The 18965-nt window shown below is 41.1% G+C and overlaps 1 protein-coding gene across 3 annotated transcripts in view; it reads right to left on the reverse strand.

The window, feature by feature from the left end:
- tnrc6b (trinucleotide repeat containing adaptor 6B) overlaps positions 1-18965 on the reverse strand; it is a 103311-nt gene that overhangs the window by 15921 nt on the left and 68425 nt on the right. The window contains exons 8-19 of one of the 3 annotated variants that reach the window (XM_033013452.1): positions 18410-18458; positions 16853-16998; positions 13367-13537; positions 11310-11444; positions 10521-10655; positions 8505-8600; positions 6381-6582; positions 6109-6264; positions 4226-4390; positions 2410-2556; positions 2054-2149; positions 299-508 (exon numbers count right to left, since the gene is read on the reverse strand). In XM_033013452.1, coding sequence (XP_032869343.1) covers positions 299-508; positions 2054-2149; positions 2410-2556; positions 4226-4390; positions 6109-6264; positions 6381-6582; positions 8505-8600; positions 10521-10655; positions 11310-11444; positions 13367-13537; positions 16853-16998; positions 18410-18458 — 1708 coding nt within the window. The remainder of the gene's footprint in view (positions 1-298; positions 509-2053; positions 2150-2409; positions 2557-4225; positions 4391-6108; positions 6265-6380; positions 6583-8504; positions 8601-10520; positions 10656-11309; positions 11445-13366; positions 13538-16852; positions 16999-18409; positions 18459-18965) is intronic. The other 2 variants (XM_033013453.1, XM_033013454.1) reach the window with 2 other exon arrangements.

An 18965-nucleotide genomic window follows, 5' to 3' on the forward strand; every position in this document is an offset into this window, starting at 1 on the left:
CTCGAGCCATAGATAGATAGATAGATAGATAGATAGATAGATAGATAGATTCTTTATTGTCATTCAGACCTTTCGGTCTGAACGAAATTATGTTGCCTGCAGTCATACACAGAATCAATAATAACAAAACATACAATAAACACAAATTATAGGATGTCCTTTCACTAATTATGTATGCATACCCAAAACAAGGATGTGAACCCACAGAATTAATCTGATAGCATAACTTTGAATTGGGTAAAGAGATATAGAGAGATAGAACACGGATGAGGGAAAAAGCAGGTAGTAAGGTACGCACTAAGGGCATATCGTGACTCTTGCATGCCCCATCCTCTGCTGAACCGGGGCGTTCCGCTTCCCCACGGAAATGACGGAGGTTTCTGATTAGTCAGTCCTGGTGGTGGCCGTGTTGGCGGGTTAGTGTTTTTAGATGACATCTGATTTTTCCACATCCTGGGATGTCCAATTGGATCTGGAGACCACGTCGACTTGAAGTCACTGAACTTGGCTGGAACAACAACATGATTATACGCCGGTCAGTATAACAAAAGAAACAGCGAGACTGAATCAAAATCCCCAAACTAAGGGGGTCAAACAACACCATAATATACTGAAATCATTCTAAAAGATTCACGTACAAGTAGAAAACTAAAAGGAAATTTGATTTTAGCACACATCTCTAATAATCCCTACTCTACATTTGTAGGAAAGTGCAAATATTATCAAATTAACAGTTAATCAGTTTCATCTTGCAGTCCTAAAGTCAAAACCAGCAAAGCCACAGAAACAAAATTGTGTATTAGTAGAACCCCCATAACAGTGAATCGCGATCAAGTATTATATTATGCATAGTAGAAAGGGAAAGAATACTGTTTGGACCAAGGAAACTGAGAAGATAGAGGATCTAAGGGCGGAATATAATAAATCAAGGAAGGAATTGCAGTGTTTAGAAGGAACACATAGAATTGAAATTATAGTTGTGTCTAACTTAATCCATGTGCTGCCTCTTCAACTTTATTGCAGAAAACAATGTTGTTTATGTACAACATAATCTGCTTAATTACATTTTAATTTAAAACAATGCACAGCAAATTTCATATTATATATCACATGAATTATAAAGAGTATTGCCCTGTAAAGCACAGTTGTACAAGGCATTGGGGGGGGTCACATTTGGCGTATTCAGTATTCATTTGGAGTTAGGAGATAAGGAGTAAGCCATTTAGAACGGAGACGAGGAAACACTTTTTCTCACAGAGAGTTGTGAGTGTGGAATTCTCTGCCTCAGAGGGCGGTGGAGGCCGGTTCTCTGGATACTTTCAAGAGAGTTAGATAGGTCTCTTAAAGGTAGCGGAGTCAGGGGATATGGGGAGAAGGCAGGAACAGGGTACTGATTGGGGATGATCAGCCATGATCACATTGAATGGCGCTGCTGGCTCGAAGGGCCGAATGGCCTACTCCTGCACCTATTGTCTATTATCTATTGTGTTCAGTTTTGGTCATCATGCTATAGGAAGGATGTAGTTAAACTGAAAAGAGTGCAGATTTACGAGGATGTTGCCAGCGCTTGAGGGCCCGAGCTATACAGAGAGGCTGGACTGGCTAGGACTGGACTATTTTCCTTGAAGTGTACACGGGTGATCTTAAGGAGGTTATAAAATCACGAGGGTAATAAATAGGATCAATGCACTAAGTCATTCACCCAGAGTAGGGGAAAAGCAAGAACAGGAGGACATAGGTTTAAGGTGAGAGGGGAAAGATTTAATAGGAACCTGAGGGGCAACATTTTCCACAGAGGATGGTGGGGAAATGGAACGAGGTGCCAGAGAATGCAGTTGAGGTAGGTACTATGACACCATGTAAAATACATTTAGACTGGTACATGCATAGGAAATGTTTAGAGCAGATATGGACCAAACGCAAGCAGGTGGGACTATCATGGATGGAGAATCTTAGACGGCATAGGTAAGTTGGGCCAAAGGACCTAATTCTGTGCTATACGACAATGAAAATAAAGTTTTGACAATGGTTGGTTCAATGCAGTACTCCTAACCTGAAGTGCTCGGTACGGTGCTGTAGGAGCTGTTTGAGGCACTATAGGACCAGGCACCGGGTGAAGGCAGCGAGGTGTTCAGGGAGGAACTGGATCCTGTGGACCAACAAAAAAGGCACAATCAAAGGTCAGGGAATATTCTCGTCAAGAATGCAGTTTGTGTTTAAATGTTCCGCATTAAAATACTTTTCACAATTCCACTATTATGATCACTGCAAGGGGTAAACATGCAGATCAGCAATGGGAAAAGTTTCCACTTCATTCCTTGGGGATGGTGAGCAGTATCCCAGTAAAGCAGACATTAGTCTCTCAGAACTATTGCAACAAAAAATTGGAAATGTTGAATGCCCTCATACCTGTGTTCCTGTCCCTGAGAAGTTGGTGTTCCGAATCTGGGGATGGGGGTGCTGCAGAGCTGTTTATCATGCTCGCTGGGGTCGCATACGGATCCGATTCGGGGTCAATGTTTTGGAAACCCTTCCATGGCTCCCCAGGGCGGAACTCTGTAAATTAAGATGGAGGAAGAAAATGCATTATCAATTGATTTTATTGCCTTGCACTCGAGGAACAAAGTGACAACAAAGAACAACACATAATGACTGTCACTTAAGGTGATGATCCAGAGTAGGACTGAGGAAGTAGCACATTAGATATTTTTTAAGTTTAGAGATTCAGCATGGAAACAGGTCCTTTGTCCGTGCTGACCAGCGATTACATGTTCACACTAATTCCATCCTTAACACACAAGGACAATGTTACAAAAGCCAATTAATCTACAAACCTGTTTAAGAAGGAACGGCAGATGCTGGAAAATCGAAGGTAGACAAAAATGCTGGAGCGACTCAGCGGGTGAGGCGGCATCTATGGAGCGAAGGAAATAGGCAACGTTTCGGGTCGAAACTTTGCCTATTTCCTTCGCTCCATAGATGCTGGCTCACCCGCTGAGATTCTCCAGCATTTTTGTCTACAATCTACAAACCTGCATGTCTGGAGTGTGGAGGAAACCGGAGCACCCGGAGGAACCCCAGGCTGTCACAGGGAGAACATACAAATTCCACAGACAGCAGCCATAATCAGGATCGAACCCTGGTCTCTGGCGATGTAAACCGGCAGCTCTAGTGCTGCGCCACTGAGCCGTCTCATTGGCCAAGGTGCCTAATTTCCTGGTGATCTAGGTTCACGTTAAAGATCTCATTGCAGAACACTTCAAATAATTTGTTTGCACTTTACACAGCCACACATGGACTGATGTTATCATTAATTTCATTACAATTTGTGGAATTTCCAGAAGGTAAATGGCTGTTGCTATAATGCTGGATTAGTAATCCGAAACCTCTACCAAGGAGCTCAGTTCAAATTTCACCACAGGATTGTTTTGTGAGATTTAAATTCAGTTTAAATTAATCTGGATTTTAAAAAGCTAGTATCAATAATGGAGACCGTGAAACTAATGCAGTGTCACAAAAATCCACCTGGTTCCATAATAGCCTTCAGGGAAGGAAATATATACACCTAATCTGGTTTGTACGTGATCAAAGTAATGAGTTTGCCCTCTGAAACTAATCTTGCAAATCACTTTAAGAGAGATAATAAAAGCTGCCCACGATAGCCACATTCCTGGAATCAGCATAAACAGTTACTATACTTCCAAGCAGAGGACTTTAACTGCATGTAAAGAACATTCTTGAAAATTGCAATGCTTGTGTATTTGATTTCAGAAATCAGATCTTTGGGCTCCAGAATCAATTAATATTACAGTAGAACTGTTAGAGTAATTTGATTACCGGAAAATGGGCTGCACTTGGTAAAGTACGATTCAGTTTTCCAGTGAAGATGCATTACCCTGAAGGTCCCATGGGTATTCCCGATATTTCCCCATGAACACTAACACTCATTAGATGTTCACAATTAGTTCAGTGTAACTTAGACGTAAATATAATGTTTTGCAGATTTGGATTCACTTGGGAAGGACTGAACCCAGGTCATGGTCCACCACTACTCACTCTTCAGATTAAGGTTCAACCTTTGCGAAGTCACAGATCTGGATCAAGGGCTTGAATTCCTGCTTTATAGATTAGCTAATCCCACTGGTTCAAACTGAAGCTATTTTACCAGAGTGACCACATTTTACTCGGTCGTATTATTTTAAAACATTTTGATGTTATTTCTGACCTGGAGGCCAACTGGAGCCGCTGGAACCATTTGAGAGCTTAGGGGTGGACCAGTTATCACTCGTAGGGCCAGAATGGCTGGCCAAGGAATCACCTGCTATCATTTCATAATAGGGCAAACTATCTCGAGGCTTCACCGGTGGTGCCATGCCGCTCGAAATAGCACCTGTATAACAACATAAAATTACAAGACTAATAACACACAGTTCTTCTGGGTGATCAGCTACAAAACTCCCAACAAAGTAATATCGAATACCTTATACTCAAACCAGTCAGGGGAATGCTTACACAAATTAACAACTGAACATATCCCTGCAATAATAAAGCACGGAATAATTAAATATACAAAGTGGAGGCCACACTAGTGATTGGTGATAAAGCAGTACTTGGGAATAGTATCATTCCGGCTTGTACCTAGCTTTAGCTCTAAGGTATTCCCTCTTTTAATGTGCAAGAAACATCAGCTGAAGAACTTATCAACCGAATGTGCTGAAAGCACTTCATATAAACTTGAAGCCTAAATGTCCACTGTTGTTTGTTATCTACATTAACATTTAGGATGAACATGCGAGTGGAATGGTAAGTTTGTTGATGACTTTAAACTTGGTGGAATAGTTAACAGTTACCCAAGTTTACAATTGAACCATGTTTCAATGGGCCAAGGAATGGATTATAATTCAGATAAATGCGAGGTGTAGCATTTTGGTAAGACAAAGCAAGGTAGGACTTGCACAGTGAATAGCATGGCAAGTGTTGGAGAACGGAGAAACCCAGGGTTTGAAAGTGGCAGCACAGGTGCTGAAGGTGACGTTCGGCATGCTTGCCCTCATCGACCAGGGTACTGTGCAGGACTTGAAACGTCATGTTACAGCTGTGAAAAATGTATGTACGCCCACATTTGGAGTACCGTGTTCAGAACCATATTGGGGTCAACCCAATATATTAAATCAGGAAGGAGGATTTCAGAGGATGTTACAAGGATTCGAGGGTTTCAGTTACAAAGAGAAAATATAAGTTTAAGATGAGAGGGAAAAGTTTTAAAAGAGGACCCGAGGAGCGTTTTCTCCACGCAGGGAGTAATGCATATGTGGACCAAGGTGCCAGAGACAGATTAAAACATTTACAAGATACTTGGACAGGTAGATGGATAAGAAAGGTATTGAAAGTTACAGGCCAAGTACAAGCAAGTGGGACTAGTTTAGTTACTTTGGCAAGTTGGGCAGAAGGGCCTGCTTCTGGGCTGTATGACTATGACTCTTACTGCTAGATGCTTCTTTACATTGTGTATGTCATCAAGAACATTTTCTCATTTTTCTAGAAGCAGTGACATAAGTGAATGGTGTTTCTTTTTTTCTTTGTATCCTGCGATGGTTCAGGTGAAACCTGCCAATCTATTTTGACTCTCCAATTAAACACCAATTTGAATTCATGTTCTTTGAATTAGTGTTAAGGTTTAATACCAGCAGGCTCTCGCAATCACTGTAACCTCCACAGATTCAACGTTATGCCGTTCAGCAGGTAGAGAACACTAGTTCAAATCTGGTGATTTCAAACTTAGCGGCAATTTAATTTGGGCTCATACACAATGCTACGTGACGTGGGCATTTCATTGCGTACTTTGTTTAAACATGCTCAAATTGTCTGCAATCAGCAGGTGGGATTAATGTAAAGGAGTACACAACGTCTATGGTTGAAAAGGAGAGAGGCCACGATTAAGTGATTTCAGATAGGGGCTTATAAAGGATTTTGGTTTCAGGAGAAAAAGCATGGAGAATGAAATTGTACCCAGTTGGAGAAGTTGCAAACAACGTTGAATGAAAACAAAAGTACATGATGGAATATGTCCAATACATCCCGAGCCCCATGTCATGTCTGCATAGTTACCATTTTTCAGGGGGTTGTGATCTGGTGGTGGAGTGGCAGGAGAGAGACCATCCATGGTTGTCCACTGCTTGAGCCGTGATTGCTGCGATTGAGGTTCTTTCATTCCAACAATACTGTTGACATCTAACTGGTTTACGTTCATGTTTGAGCCCATGCCTGAAATGCAAATTATGCTTTAAGTGCCGAGAATCTCAAGTCCATAAGCTTAGTAAAAGTTTAAAACCGTTTAATACGGTAGCAGGATTACAAAACAACCTGACGAGGGAACTCACCCATTGGGTAGCCTGGCTGAATCTGTCCTTTGGTCTGGAAGTCTGGAAGGCCAGTGGGAAGAGAACTAGGCACAACATTATCCAGGTGTTGCTTGGGCATGCCGGGATGTGACGGAGAATGCTTCATCCCAGGGGTATTGTTGTGTCGATGCTGCTGTTGTTGCTGTTGTTGCTGCTGCAGGGCATTAACAATGCGGGCAAGCTATGGAAAAGCACAAGCACAAGTTAAAACTGCTCACATCTTCACACATTCACTCCCACCAATATACAAGTAAATCTATTACCCTTAAAGAACCACATTTTGGAAAATCGGACAATACTTTAACAAAATGTTAATGGATAGAGCCCATGAAAATGTCAATGGGCAGGATATGTCATAACTGCCCTTACTGCTCCTAGGTTTATAGAAGGGAAATATAATCCTTTCATAGAGTACGTATTACCAAAACAGAACACGCGGTTTCACCATTAACAATTCAAAATGACCATGGAATACCTAGCAGCAATATGTACGATTAAACATAGGACTTTTCAAACCTCTTGGGATTAATCAGGAAGGAGCAGAATCTTTGAACCTGCCAATTCGTTTACAATGTGAACAGGTTCAACTGATGAACGTGCTGGGTAATTCCACCACCTTGCAGTTAAAGGGCAAATGAAATAAAATCCTCTGCCCAAAGCTGAATACACCCTGCCACCCATCACATTCCAACTTCCTTACTCTGGTCTCACGGGATCCTGCCATCTAAATGCAGCACATTTGTTTCTCATTTGCTTCAGAGTACATAACTGGGAGAATTTGAAGTGTTAAAGGTTCACCACATGACTGCGCTGCTAAATGCTGTGATAACCTGCCTAACCATGGCAAATCAGTTTGCATGATTTCAACGTCTACAAAGTTTTGCGTTGATGCTAGCTGACATGAACTTTTACCCGAGTCACAACAACAATACAATGATTCACGTACGAACGATGCAGCAGGCGCAACATTTGTCTTTCACTGTGCTGAATCAAACAATTAATTTTGCTATTTAGTCATTGCCGTATCAAATCACTTTCCAGATTAAATGACAATGCAGCCATTTGATACTACTCTAGTGGGGAGGACATTATTTAATAGAAACCTGAAATAGTGTATTTTAACTCAAGAACTGACAACCAATCCAGCCTATTTCCCTTAGTATTTAGTTAATATTTGGCTTGGTAAATGTCATTAAATGGAACCGAGGGGCATTTGCCAACAGCACACGCTGGTCCCAAGAAGGCATACAAAGTCCAACCATTTTCAACCGCCCCAATTGCAAACTGTGATATTTAAAACTCTATGTGGCACCACAGAGTTTCACCACAATGAGTGATGTTTCTATTTTTAATGTTCAGCACTCCTGGCACAAGCTTCAGCAAAGAATGCCGGCATGTAGCAACAAAGTTGGACTCTCAAATTTGAGAAGGTGAAAGCAAAGCTGGAGTAGGACATTCTGTCCGCACACCTGCTCTGCCATTCAATAACATGGTTTATCTTTTACCCCAGCACAACTTTCCTGAACTAACCTCACAGCCTTTTATTTCCCCAATATCTGACATTTTTGCATCCGTCTTGAATATACTCGGCAATTAAGTTTCCACAAGCTTCTTGGATGAAGAATACCAACAATCTGCTTCCATCTGGATCGTTTTTAAGTTTAGAGATACAAAGTGGAAACAGGCCCCTTCGGCCCACTGAGTCCACGCCGATCAATGATACAGTTCTATCACACACACACAAGGGACAATTTACAGAAGCCAATTAACCAACAAACCTGCATGTCTTTTGGATTTGTAGAGAAAACCCACATGGTCACAGGGAGAATGTGCAAACTCCTTACAGACAAATCGATCCAGGGTCTCTGGAACTCTACCACTGCACTACTGTGGCTCTGAGTGGAGAAACTACCTATTTCTACCCTGAATGGCTGACCCCTTATACTGAGACCATGACCTCTGGTTCTAGACACTCCATCCACTCAGGAGAAATGTTATCTCCACATCTATCCTGCAAAGAACCCAACATGAAAAACATTCACCACACTGACAAAAAATGTTCATGGGGTTTGCAAGAGATTCACTATCTTTATAATCACATACTTGCTGTTCTTGTTGTTGTCGGACTGCGGCAGACAGCTTCCGTTGGTTTTGCAGCACTTGCTGCTGTTGTTGCTGTTGAAGCAACAGCTGGTAAGCCTGTGTGAAGAGTTCAGGAAATCACAATGAAAGGGGAGACCAGATTCTTGCTCCTGCTTACTTGCTTATACAAAAGACTGTACACTCACAGTGCTAGCCTTGCAACATGCCACCCAACACAGTGCCCTCCATAATATTTGGGACAAAGACCCATCATTTATTTATTTGCCTCTGTACTCCGCAATTTGAGATTTGTAATAGAAAAAAAAAATCACATGTGGTCAAAGTGCACATTGTCAGATTTTATTAAAGGCAATTGTTATACATTTTGGTTTCACCATGTAGAAATTAATGCAGGTATAAGAGAGCTCTCAGCACCTAGTCTTTCCACCAGTCTTTCCATCACCTTTGGAAACGTTTATTGCTGTTTATCAACATGAGGACCAAAGTTGTGCCAATGAAAGTCAAAGAAACCATTAGGAGACTGAGAAACAAGAATAAAACTGTTAGAGACATCAGCCAAACATCAGGCTTCCCAAAATCAACTGTTTGGAACATCATTAGGAAGAAAGAGAGCACTGGTGAGCTAAATAATCACAAAGGGACTGGCAGGCCAAGGAAAACCTCCACAGCTGATGACAGAAGAATTCTCTCAATTATAAAGAAAAATCCCCAAACACCTGTCCGACAGAAGACTTCATGAACAGAAATACAGAGGCTACACTGCAAGATGCAAACCACTGGTTAGCCACAAAAATAGGATGGCCTGGTTACAGTTTGCCAAGAAGTACTTAAAAGAGCAACCACAGTTCTGGAAAAATGTTTAGTGGACAGATGAAATGAAGAATAACTTATATACAATACAATTCAATACAATACAATTCAATTTATTGTCAGAGTGATGGCAAGAGCAAAGTATGGAGGAGAGAAGGAACGGCCCAAGATCCAAAGCATACCTCCTCATCTGTGAAACACGGTGTGGGGGGGGGGGGGGGGGGGGGGGGGGAGGGGGGTGTAATGGCCTGGGCATGTATGGCTGCTGCAGTTGCTGGTTCACTTATCTTCATTGGTGATACAACTGCTGATGGTAGTAGCATAATAAATTCTGAAGTGTATTGACACATCCTATCTGCTCAAGTTCAAACAAATGCCTCAAATTTAATTGGCCAGCGGTTCATTCTACAACAAGACAATGATCCCAAACATACTGCTAAAGCAACAAACGAGTTTTTCAAAGCTAAAAAAGTGTCAATTCTTGAGTGGTCAAGTCAATCATCCGATCTGAACCCAATTGATCATGCCTTTTATATGCTGCAGGGAATACTGAAGGGGACTAGCCCCCAAAACAAGCATAAGCTAAAGATGGCTGCAATACAGGCCTGGCAGAGCATCACCAGAGAAGACACCCAGCAACTGGTGATGTCCATGAATCGCAGACTTCAAACAGTCATTGCATGCAAAGGATATGCAACAAAATACTAAACATGACTACTTTCATTTACATGACATTGCTGTGTCCCAAACACTATGGTGCCCTGAAATGGGGGGGACTATGTATAAACACTGCTGTAATTTCTACATGGTGAAACCAAAATGTATAAAAATACCCTTTAATTGAATCTGACAATGTGCACTTTAACCACGTGATTTTTTTTCTATTACAAATCTCAAATTGTGGAGTACAGAGGCAAATAAACAAATGATGGGTCTTTGTCCCAACCATTGTGGAGGGCACTGTAAATATGTGCAAGGCTTTGAAGTTTTAATGAAGCAAAAATGAAATAAACAAAGGGAAAAAAAAAGAATCAAATTAACACTTAACAACAAACAGAAATGTAAAGCCACTCTCAAAGGTGGCCCCAGTGTCCCTCTGCATACTCGTTTTTTGTGTCGATGATCGATAGATATTAATGGAGGCTGACGGAGATGATAAAGCCATTAGAAAATATGTAATTGCTATTATATACATGTGATACTCACCAACTGTAGCTGTGGGAGCTGAGGGAGTTGGCTGAGCATAGCTATTTGTTGAGGGGTTAGTTGAGGACCAAGGCTAAACAAGGCTGGGTTCAGGGCACCATTCGGAGTGGTATGCTTCAACATGGGGGCAGGAACCTGCAATTAATCAAAATCATTCATTTGCTGTGTTACTGTCTGAAGAAGGGTCCCGACCCAAAATATTCTCCAGGGTTGCTCCCTGACCCACTGAGTCGCCATAACACTTTCTGTCTTTTGTTTTTAAAAGGAATTAATTGAGCGCAAATGAATGAAACTATAAATTTGACAAAGTTATCCAACCTAAAAAATTGCCAATTTAACTCAAAAGTCCCGATAATATATATCGTTTGTTCATTAGGTTCATCATGTACAGCAGCAGGGATGACAACGTGGGATTTTAGGTGTTCTTGTGCCTTGACTAGAATATTTATAATGATACAAGTGCTCGGGAATGAAACACTACAGGCATCCATTGACACCAATCTTCAAAAAAACTGGAAAGAAACAGAGCCAATAGTTCAAATCAATATTTTTAAAATTAATCTGAAACCTTAACCATCTCTCTTCCCACAGATACAGTTTACCATGCTGATTATTTCCAGCATGTTGTTTTTATCTCAGCTGCCAAACATCCAATGTTTAGCATATGAATCCAAGACCAAGAATTGAATGATTACACACAAAGTGCTGTCTTCCCAATCACATTTCCTCCCCCATCCCAAAAAAAGGTGCAGGAATCATAAAAAGACGCGACAACTCAACTTTACGTACCTGAGGGGGGGGCAGGAACTGCGGAGGCACTTGAGGCCGAAGGTTAGGCTGGGATGAATTCATGGACTGCACCTGAGGCGTGTGCACACCTCTGGATTGTGCTGTGCTGCTGCCAAATAAACCATGATTGCCATTCTGTATGCGTACGAGAAAAAGAGACCGATAGGAAACGTTAAATCAATTAGATTTCCTTGTATTAAATATTTTTTATACAGCATAACTTGGTCTAATGCAACCAGATAGGGAGACCACCTTAGAATCATATATACCCCCACAGAACAACAGAAACACATGTCTAAGATTAGCTATTCCACCTCACCACCATTCCCAAAGTAATGCAACATTCCACTGTGGAGAACTGACATCTCAGAAGTATCAGCAAAAGGGGTCTATTGTAACTGTTACAGCTCCCTAAATGGATTATCTACCTTCCCTCAGGGCTTTAATATTTCTCCTTTGTATGTTTACTGAATTTCCTCCCACATGTCACCAGTGAATCAGGTTCAAATCCCAGTTGGACTCTGACATAATGTCACTCTTTCCCCTTCAGGAATGTTTATTGTTAAAGAGGCCACCTTGAGATCTCAGCTTCATTCAAAACTGATGCGTTGAAAACGCCGTCCATTTATACCTCACGCTGCCTCGGCAGGGCCAGCAGCATAATCAAAGATGAGTCGCACCCTGGCCACTCCCTCTTTCCCCCTCTCCCATCAGGCAAAAGGTATGGAAGTGTGTAAACACACACCTCCAGATTCAGGGACAGTTTCTTCCCAGCTGTTAACAGACAACTAGAGAGCAGTGCAGAACTACTATCAACCTCATTGGCAACCCTCGGACTACCCTTGATCGGACTTTGCTGGCTTTACCTTGCACTAAACATTATTCCCTTATCATGTATCTATACACTGTAAATGGCTCAATTGTAATCACGTTTTGTCTTTCTGCTGACTGTTAGCATGCAACAAAAGCTTTTCACTGTATGGTACATGTGATAATAAACTAAACTGAAATGTTCAATACTCTTCAATCTTCATACCAAGTTATTCCCACAACTATTAACATCATCGCCTACACTTAACTCCTTCTCCCCCTGTCCACCCCTCCACCCCTCTCCAACTCATTCTATTCCCCATACCCTCAGCTTGTTATTTTCAGGGACTGCAAACAATAGTTTTTCACAGTTTTAAGATGGCAGGATAAAATCTTCATGTGATCAGAATTGGGATTACACCACTATGCTACAGTAGTTATGCAAATTCTGCATGTTACTGAGGCTGCCTGGTATATCAATGAGAGAAGTGACTTTAGCGAGGGATTAAGGAACAAAATTTAGATTTCAGAACCGCACTCTGACCGGCGTGAACAGATCGCAAGTTTGCAACCACTTGAGATTATAACCCCTCTCTGCCCTGCTCAGGCAACCCAGCTGAGTCCTGGAAAAAGAATGATGGGCACATTTGGTGATGAGTTATGAAATTTCCTAACCTACCACCAAACCATCCTGGCAGTTTGATACAGAAAGACCTAAGAAAAACATGAGCCCTGAAAATAATGAATGAATTTGAAAATTTCTTGGTAGAGCTTGGAAAAGTACAAATGTACAAAAGTAAGGTACGCCTAAAAAAAACCCCAGAAAACATTTCATTGCACAACATGATCAAACACATCAAGTGTTCCTTTTAATGAATAAATATGCTTTGCCCCCATCACTTCCTTTCCCCTAATAATGCTGATTTTGAAATTATTGGATACTCTTCTCAGTACATTTTTATTGCTGCAATGGTACAGAAATATCACTGGTTGAGTGGAGGGCAAGGGCAAATGAAAAAAAAAGAAACATAGGAAGTGTATGAATAGGCTTGTCTAAAAGGAGGAAGATAGTAATGGGGCAAGACTTAAATTTAGTACTGATGCGACATTTATTGATCACCTTACTAGGTCATGGACTGCGACCTCTAGAAAAGTGCAGGCAGAAACAGACACTAAGATTTGCTCACATAGATTGCACAGTATCATGACATCCCAGTCACAAGACACATTCAGAAAGCAGCCCTTACGTGTCTAGCGTTTAGGTTTTGCATGTTAAGACCAGAGCCGATGCAGCCGAGGCTGGCGGTGGGTAGAGCAGTGCCTGAGGGAGACAGCTTGCAGCTTGGAGGAGGGGAGAAGGGCGAGTTAGGTGCCTCGTCAGACAGGCACCCATCTTGATTGGAGAAAGGCAAAGTCAGCTGAAGGAGGGTTAGCCAACCAGCATGCGATTAGGGGTGGGTATTGGGGGGGGGGGGGGGGGGGGGAGAAGAAAGGGGCAGGGGGGGGGGGTATGAAACAGACAAGGACAGAGCACAAAAACAAGTTGTGGGTAGAGCGGGAAGAAGAAACAAAAAATGAGAGCAGTTAGGCCTCACACAGACAGTTAGATAAAATTAGTGCCATAATCAAACTTGCAAATAAAACCCCTTATCAGACACAGGTAACATCTAAGCTTTGTGCAGTGAAAAAGCGAGCCTTGCACTGCAAGATCTTTATTTTCCTATCGCTGTACCAATCTAAAACACACAAAGGCAACTTTTCATCTGTTAATAATTTATGAAACAAACTAATCTGTCAACTTAGAATTGCAATGGTGCATTCTATGGCGAACTGAAGTCTCTGCTCAAAAAGACGTACCAATGTTTGTAAGCAAACTGGAAGTAGTTGAAAATCATTCTCTGCACAGGAGGTTCTAGCCATCTACACCAACAGAATTCTGCTGTGGCTGGACTAGTCATATTTTGCCAGAGTAAGATGGGGAAGGGGTTCAAAAATATTCATGGCAGCTCTCAAATGTGTTGTTGATAAACATATCGATATGCTGGGCAATTAGTGCACTGTGCTTGCAGAATTGGAAGTAGAAAACAAAATCTTGTTTAATACACAGATCAGAATTTTAATTTTTGTGAGGAGTTGGGTGGGGGAGGAGGAGTTGACCACTCTTTAAACATTCTACAAAAATCTCATTTTTAGGCAGTCAGGAATTAAGTTTACAGAAAGTTTAGTATTACTAAATTAAATGGTGGGTTTCCATTTTCTATAAGCCAATATCAAAAATGCAGATAGAGGAGAAAATGTTATCTACAACATTCTTAGATTCGTGCGGGCGGGCTTACATCCTGCTTTGAATCTTTGAGTGTTTGCGTTAAGTACCAATAATGTTTAGTTTAGTTACACAGCGCGGAAACAGGTCCTTCGGCCCGCCGAGTCCGCACTGACCAACGATCCCCGCACATTAACACTATTCTACACTAGGGACAATTTTTACTTTTATACCCAGAGCTGCCAAGTTTTGTTAGAGCATTTCAGCATTCTAGTACCTGAAAATCAGTATTTTGCTGAGGAAATCCGTTTTTTTTACGCTGTGCTATTTTGCTGAAAAAATCTTTTTTTTATGTGCGGTCATACCCATGTAAGAGTACAAGAATGCATAACCTTGCTACCAATTGACATGTCTTCTACGCACCTTACATGACAGTGCATTCATTGCCATCTCTTTGTATACCTGTTTGAACGGCTGCTTCCTGCTTTTAGCACCAGATGATGATGTAGAAGCCATTTTGGAAGCCTCCCTCTCCCTCCCTCGTTCTCTCTCCCTCATTTCTCTCTTTCCCTCTCTCTTCCTCCCTCCCCCTTTCCTCCATCTCTCCTTCCTTTTTTTCTCCCTCCCTCTTATTCCCTCCCTCCCCGAACAGTCTGTGACCCACAGCGCTGTGGCCATAGAGCTATGTGTAAAGGCAACAGCGCTCCAGCTGGTAGCTCTATAATTAGAACCAATAGCGCTAAACTAACAGCGCTGTTTAAACTTGTAGCGGGACAGGCAGATCAATGCTTACAAAAATAATCATCCAGATTTTTAAATTTAAAATACTAATAGATTTAATCTGCTATAATTTTTTAGAGTTACAGTATGACTTTTTATATCCTTGCATTTTTTAAGCAGCAAGATGAAACAGGAAGTCGGGCCGATTTACAAAGCAAATCCATACATCCGTATTCTTATCACATTGCCATACAAAATACGAAAAATCCGTACTACTTGGCAGCTCTGTATACCAAGCCTATTAACCTACAAACCTATACGTCCTTGGGGTGTGGGAGGAAACCGAAGTTCTCGAAGAAAACCTACGCAGGTCACGAGAACGTTCAAACTCCGTACGGACAAGCACCCGTAGCCAGGATCAAACCCGGGTCTCTGGCTCTGTGAGGCAGCAACTCCATCACTATGCTGCCCTATCTTGAATGCTCATGGGTTTCTGCCTTTTCTGAGGGGGTTCCGGATGTTGAGGCTCCCACCGAATGATTCAAATAGTAGCAAGGACATATTTCCACTCCTTCTGGTTATTCCCCTTCCTATAACTACAATCAATTATAAAGTCTGATGAAGCAAATATGTCTGGAAACGTTTATACTTCAGATACTTGTCCCTTTTGTTTTTATAATTCAATTTATTTTACCTGCCACAAAAGACCGAGAGTTTTCTTTTCCCTCCCAATCCCTGTCCTTCCACATTATTAAAGCCCTTTACATTTGTAACCTTTCCCAGTTCTGACAGTAGGTTTTCATTCTAAAATATTAAATCTCTCTCTCTCCCTCTAATGATGCCATGTGATCTTTAGAGATTTCCATCATTTGCTGTCTATCTGACCTTTCAGTGAGTGAATGTTGAGCTACAGTGGCATGGCGGTTGAGTTGCTGCCTTCCAGCACCAGAGACTCGGGTTCGATTCTGACTAAGGGTGATGTCTGTACGGAGTACGTTCTCCCTGTGGTTTCCCTCCCACACTGCAAACACGTGCAAGTTTGTAGATAAATTAGCTTCTGTACATTGCCCCAAGTGTGTAGGATGCGAATGTGGGATGACATGGAATTAGTGTGCGAGTGATCAATGGTCAGTGTGGATTTGATAGGCCGAAGAGCCTGTTTCCATACTGTGCCTCCATCTCTAAACATGATTGCTCATCACTCTGATATGAAGTCAATTCACTTGAGAAGAAGTCTGTTCAGATAGTAAATTAAACCTGATCCAACCACCCCCAATCCAAATCCCACCCAAGCATTTATTTTCTTCTGTGTCCAATCCAGAGATATTATAAGAATATTGGACCGCCATAAATGATACAAAGTCACACCAAAATAAAGACAATCTAAGGAAGTACATCATGCGCCTCACGTCCCTGCCACCACCACCTACTCCAGCATTTTGTGTCTATCTTTGGTATTAACCAGCACCTGCAATTGTTTGTTTCTACATAACTAGAGTGAACATGGTCGGTGTGGACTCGGTGGGCCATAGGGCCCACTTCCTTGCTATATCTCTGAACCAAGTACAAGATGAGCTGACCCAGTGCCTAATCCCCAGTATTTTATTAGAACATACACCAGGCCTAAACACAATCATATCCCATCAGATTTGGGTCGCCATGTTCTGCTCCAGATAAATGATTTTAGGATGTTTATGGAAGAATGGTAAGTAATATAAATGTAAGTATTCTCTATCAGTGGAGACCTCACCTTCTCAAAGTAGGGTCCACTGTCTGTGGTGGGCGAATCTTTGGAATTTGATGGCCGGAATCCAGAACGTTCCTTTCTCATCATTCCATTGTAATCCATGTTCATGCCACGTTTATCAGATTCCAGCTTTTTGTCTGGTAGACCACCTGAAAGAAACAGAATAATTTAACCATAGCTACGAACCTAGTTAAAATGCATCACTTAAAGTGATACTACTATAGATAACTGTCCAACAGGATATAGTTGTTAGAAGAAAATGCAATTATGACCAGAAAACCTCAGCTTTAATTCATATTCTGAGCTTAATAAACAAACGGTATTTTTATCACATGACACAGTGGTAGGCCACACATGTCTTCAAGTCTGCTTCATCATTCAATATCCCTGCTCACTGTCCTATGGGATCTCCACATACCTCTATTCTTAAAAATATATTAATCTCAGCCTAAATGTACTTAACATTTCAACATCCACAGCCCTAGGGAGTTGAAGATTTCAAAGAAGTAAAATCAGAACTGCACATGCTGTAGTATGGAGTAATTCAGCAGGTCGGGCAGCATCTCTGGGGAACATGGATCCATGTTTTCCATAGATGCTGCCTGACACGTTGGGTTGCACCAACATTTTGTGTCCTTTTATTTCTAGGATTTATAATATAAAGATTTTACTTTGTTTGCCCCAAATTAGCACTTATTCTGAGACTTGTTCCCCAAATTCTACATTTGTCAGACTGAGGAAACAGCTTCCAAGCATACTGTTAGTCACTCTTGGAATCTGGTACATCTAAATCAGATCACCTCTCATTCTCCCTAAACCCAGATACAAGCCAGGTTCTCTTAATCCCAAGAATCAATCCAGTGCACGGACTTCAAGTTGAATTGAATTGAATTGAAGAATTGAATTGAATTGAAGGCAAAGATAATCTCTCCAGCATTTTGTGCCTATCTTATAAAATATACTCTCGGATTAGGTACAGATACCAAAATTGCCCACAGAACTCCTCATGCAGGCTCAAAATCCTGTACACTCTCCACAAAACTTTTACTCAAAACCTCTTGCAATAACTACCAACAAATCTGATGTACCCCAATGCTCACAGTAATCTGCATTTTTCCATGACCCATTACACCGATCTATCCTTCTTACACAAGTACGCAAATTTCTGAAAAATTGGAGTGCATTGTCCTATGTACTGATACCATTATTATTAATAGGCTGCAGGCAGCTTGCTTATTGTTAAAGATTGACCCATCTTACTTTATTATTTCAATTGAAGAAAAGGGAAAGTGATTAAAACCAGAAAATCAAAACAAAATCTGCAGATGCTGAAATCTGAAATAAAAACAGAAAATGTGGATGCATCAGATGTTTCTTTTTCTGCTTTATTTGAGTCTGAACTGCATCCTGATAAGAACCAGCAATCAGTACTAAGATTGTAATCGCATCAATTTTCAAACTCAGCGCTTCACTCTATATGACTGCAATTTATCACAGGTACCAGAGCTACTATCATTTATCTGCTTGAAATAAATCATCTATATCCCGTTTAATACTCACCAACAGTTAAGTCCATTTTGTTACCAACGCTGTCTTCGGAAGACTCCCTCTGCGAATAGAGCAATGATACAATGAATGCAGATAACAGGCAACTTAAAAATCCGTTTCCTGGAGCCCACTCATTGCTAGATTTATTTTACCCACAGCTTTCCTCAGAAACTGTAGGAAGTATAAATGTTTGACAATCTGGTTCTGCAGTTTAGGCTCTATATTTCTGTCTGCTCAGAATTCAGCAAAAGAGGAAAAGCTTTATCCAATTGTTAAGACTTGAATTTGACCTCCAGTTGAAATGGTGATCATTAAGCAACAAACCTATGTACCATTCACTTTTAAGTGTTCTAAAATAGAATAGATTTCCAGTTTAAAAAAAACTCCAGACATTTCTAATTTAACTCCATAGCTTATTTAAAGCACAGATTAGTAAAAAAATACTGTAGTGTAAAATACACTTATAAGCATCTAATTGCAATCTTTATTGAAAAATTACATTCTGGACATAGCTGAATCAAATGGTAAGCAGGTTAAAAACATATTGGTAAACATAACAAAAACCTTA

Source organism: Amblyraja radiata, chromosome 38 (genome assembly GCF_010909765.2).
Source record: "Amblyraja radiata isolate CabotCenter1 chromosome 38, sAmbRad1.1.pri, whole genome shotgun sequence".
Classification (NCBI taxonomy): domain Eukaryota; kingdom Metazoa; phylum Chordata; class Chondrichthyes; order Rajiformes; family Rajidae; genus Amblyraja; species Amblyraja radiata.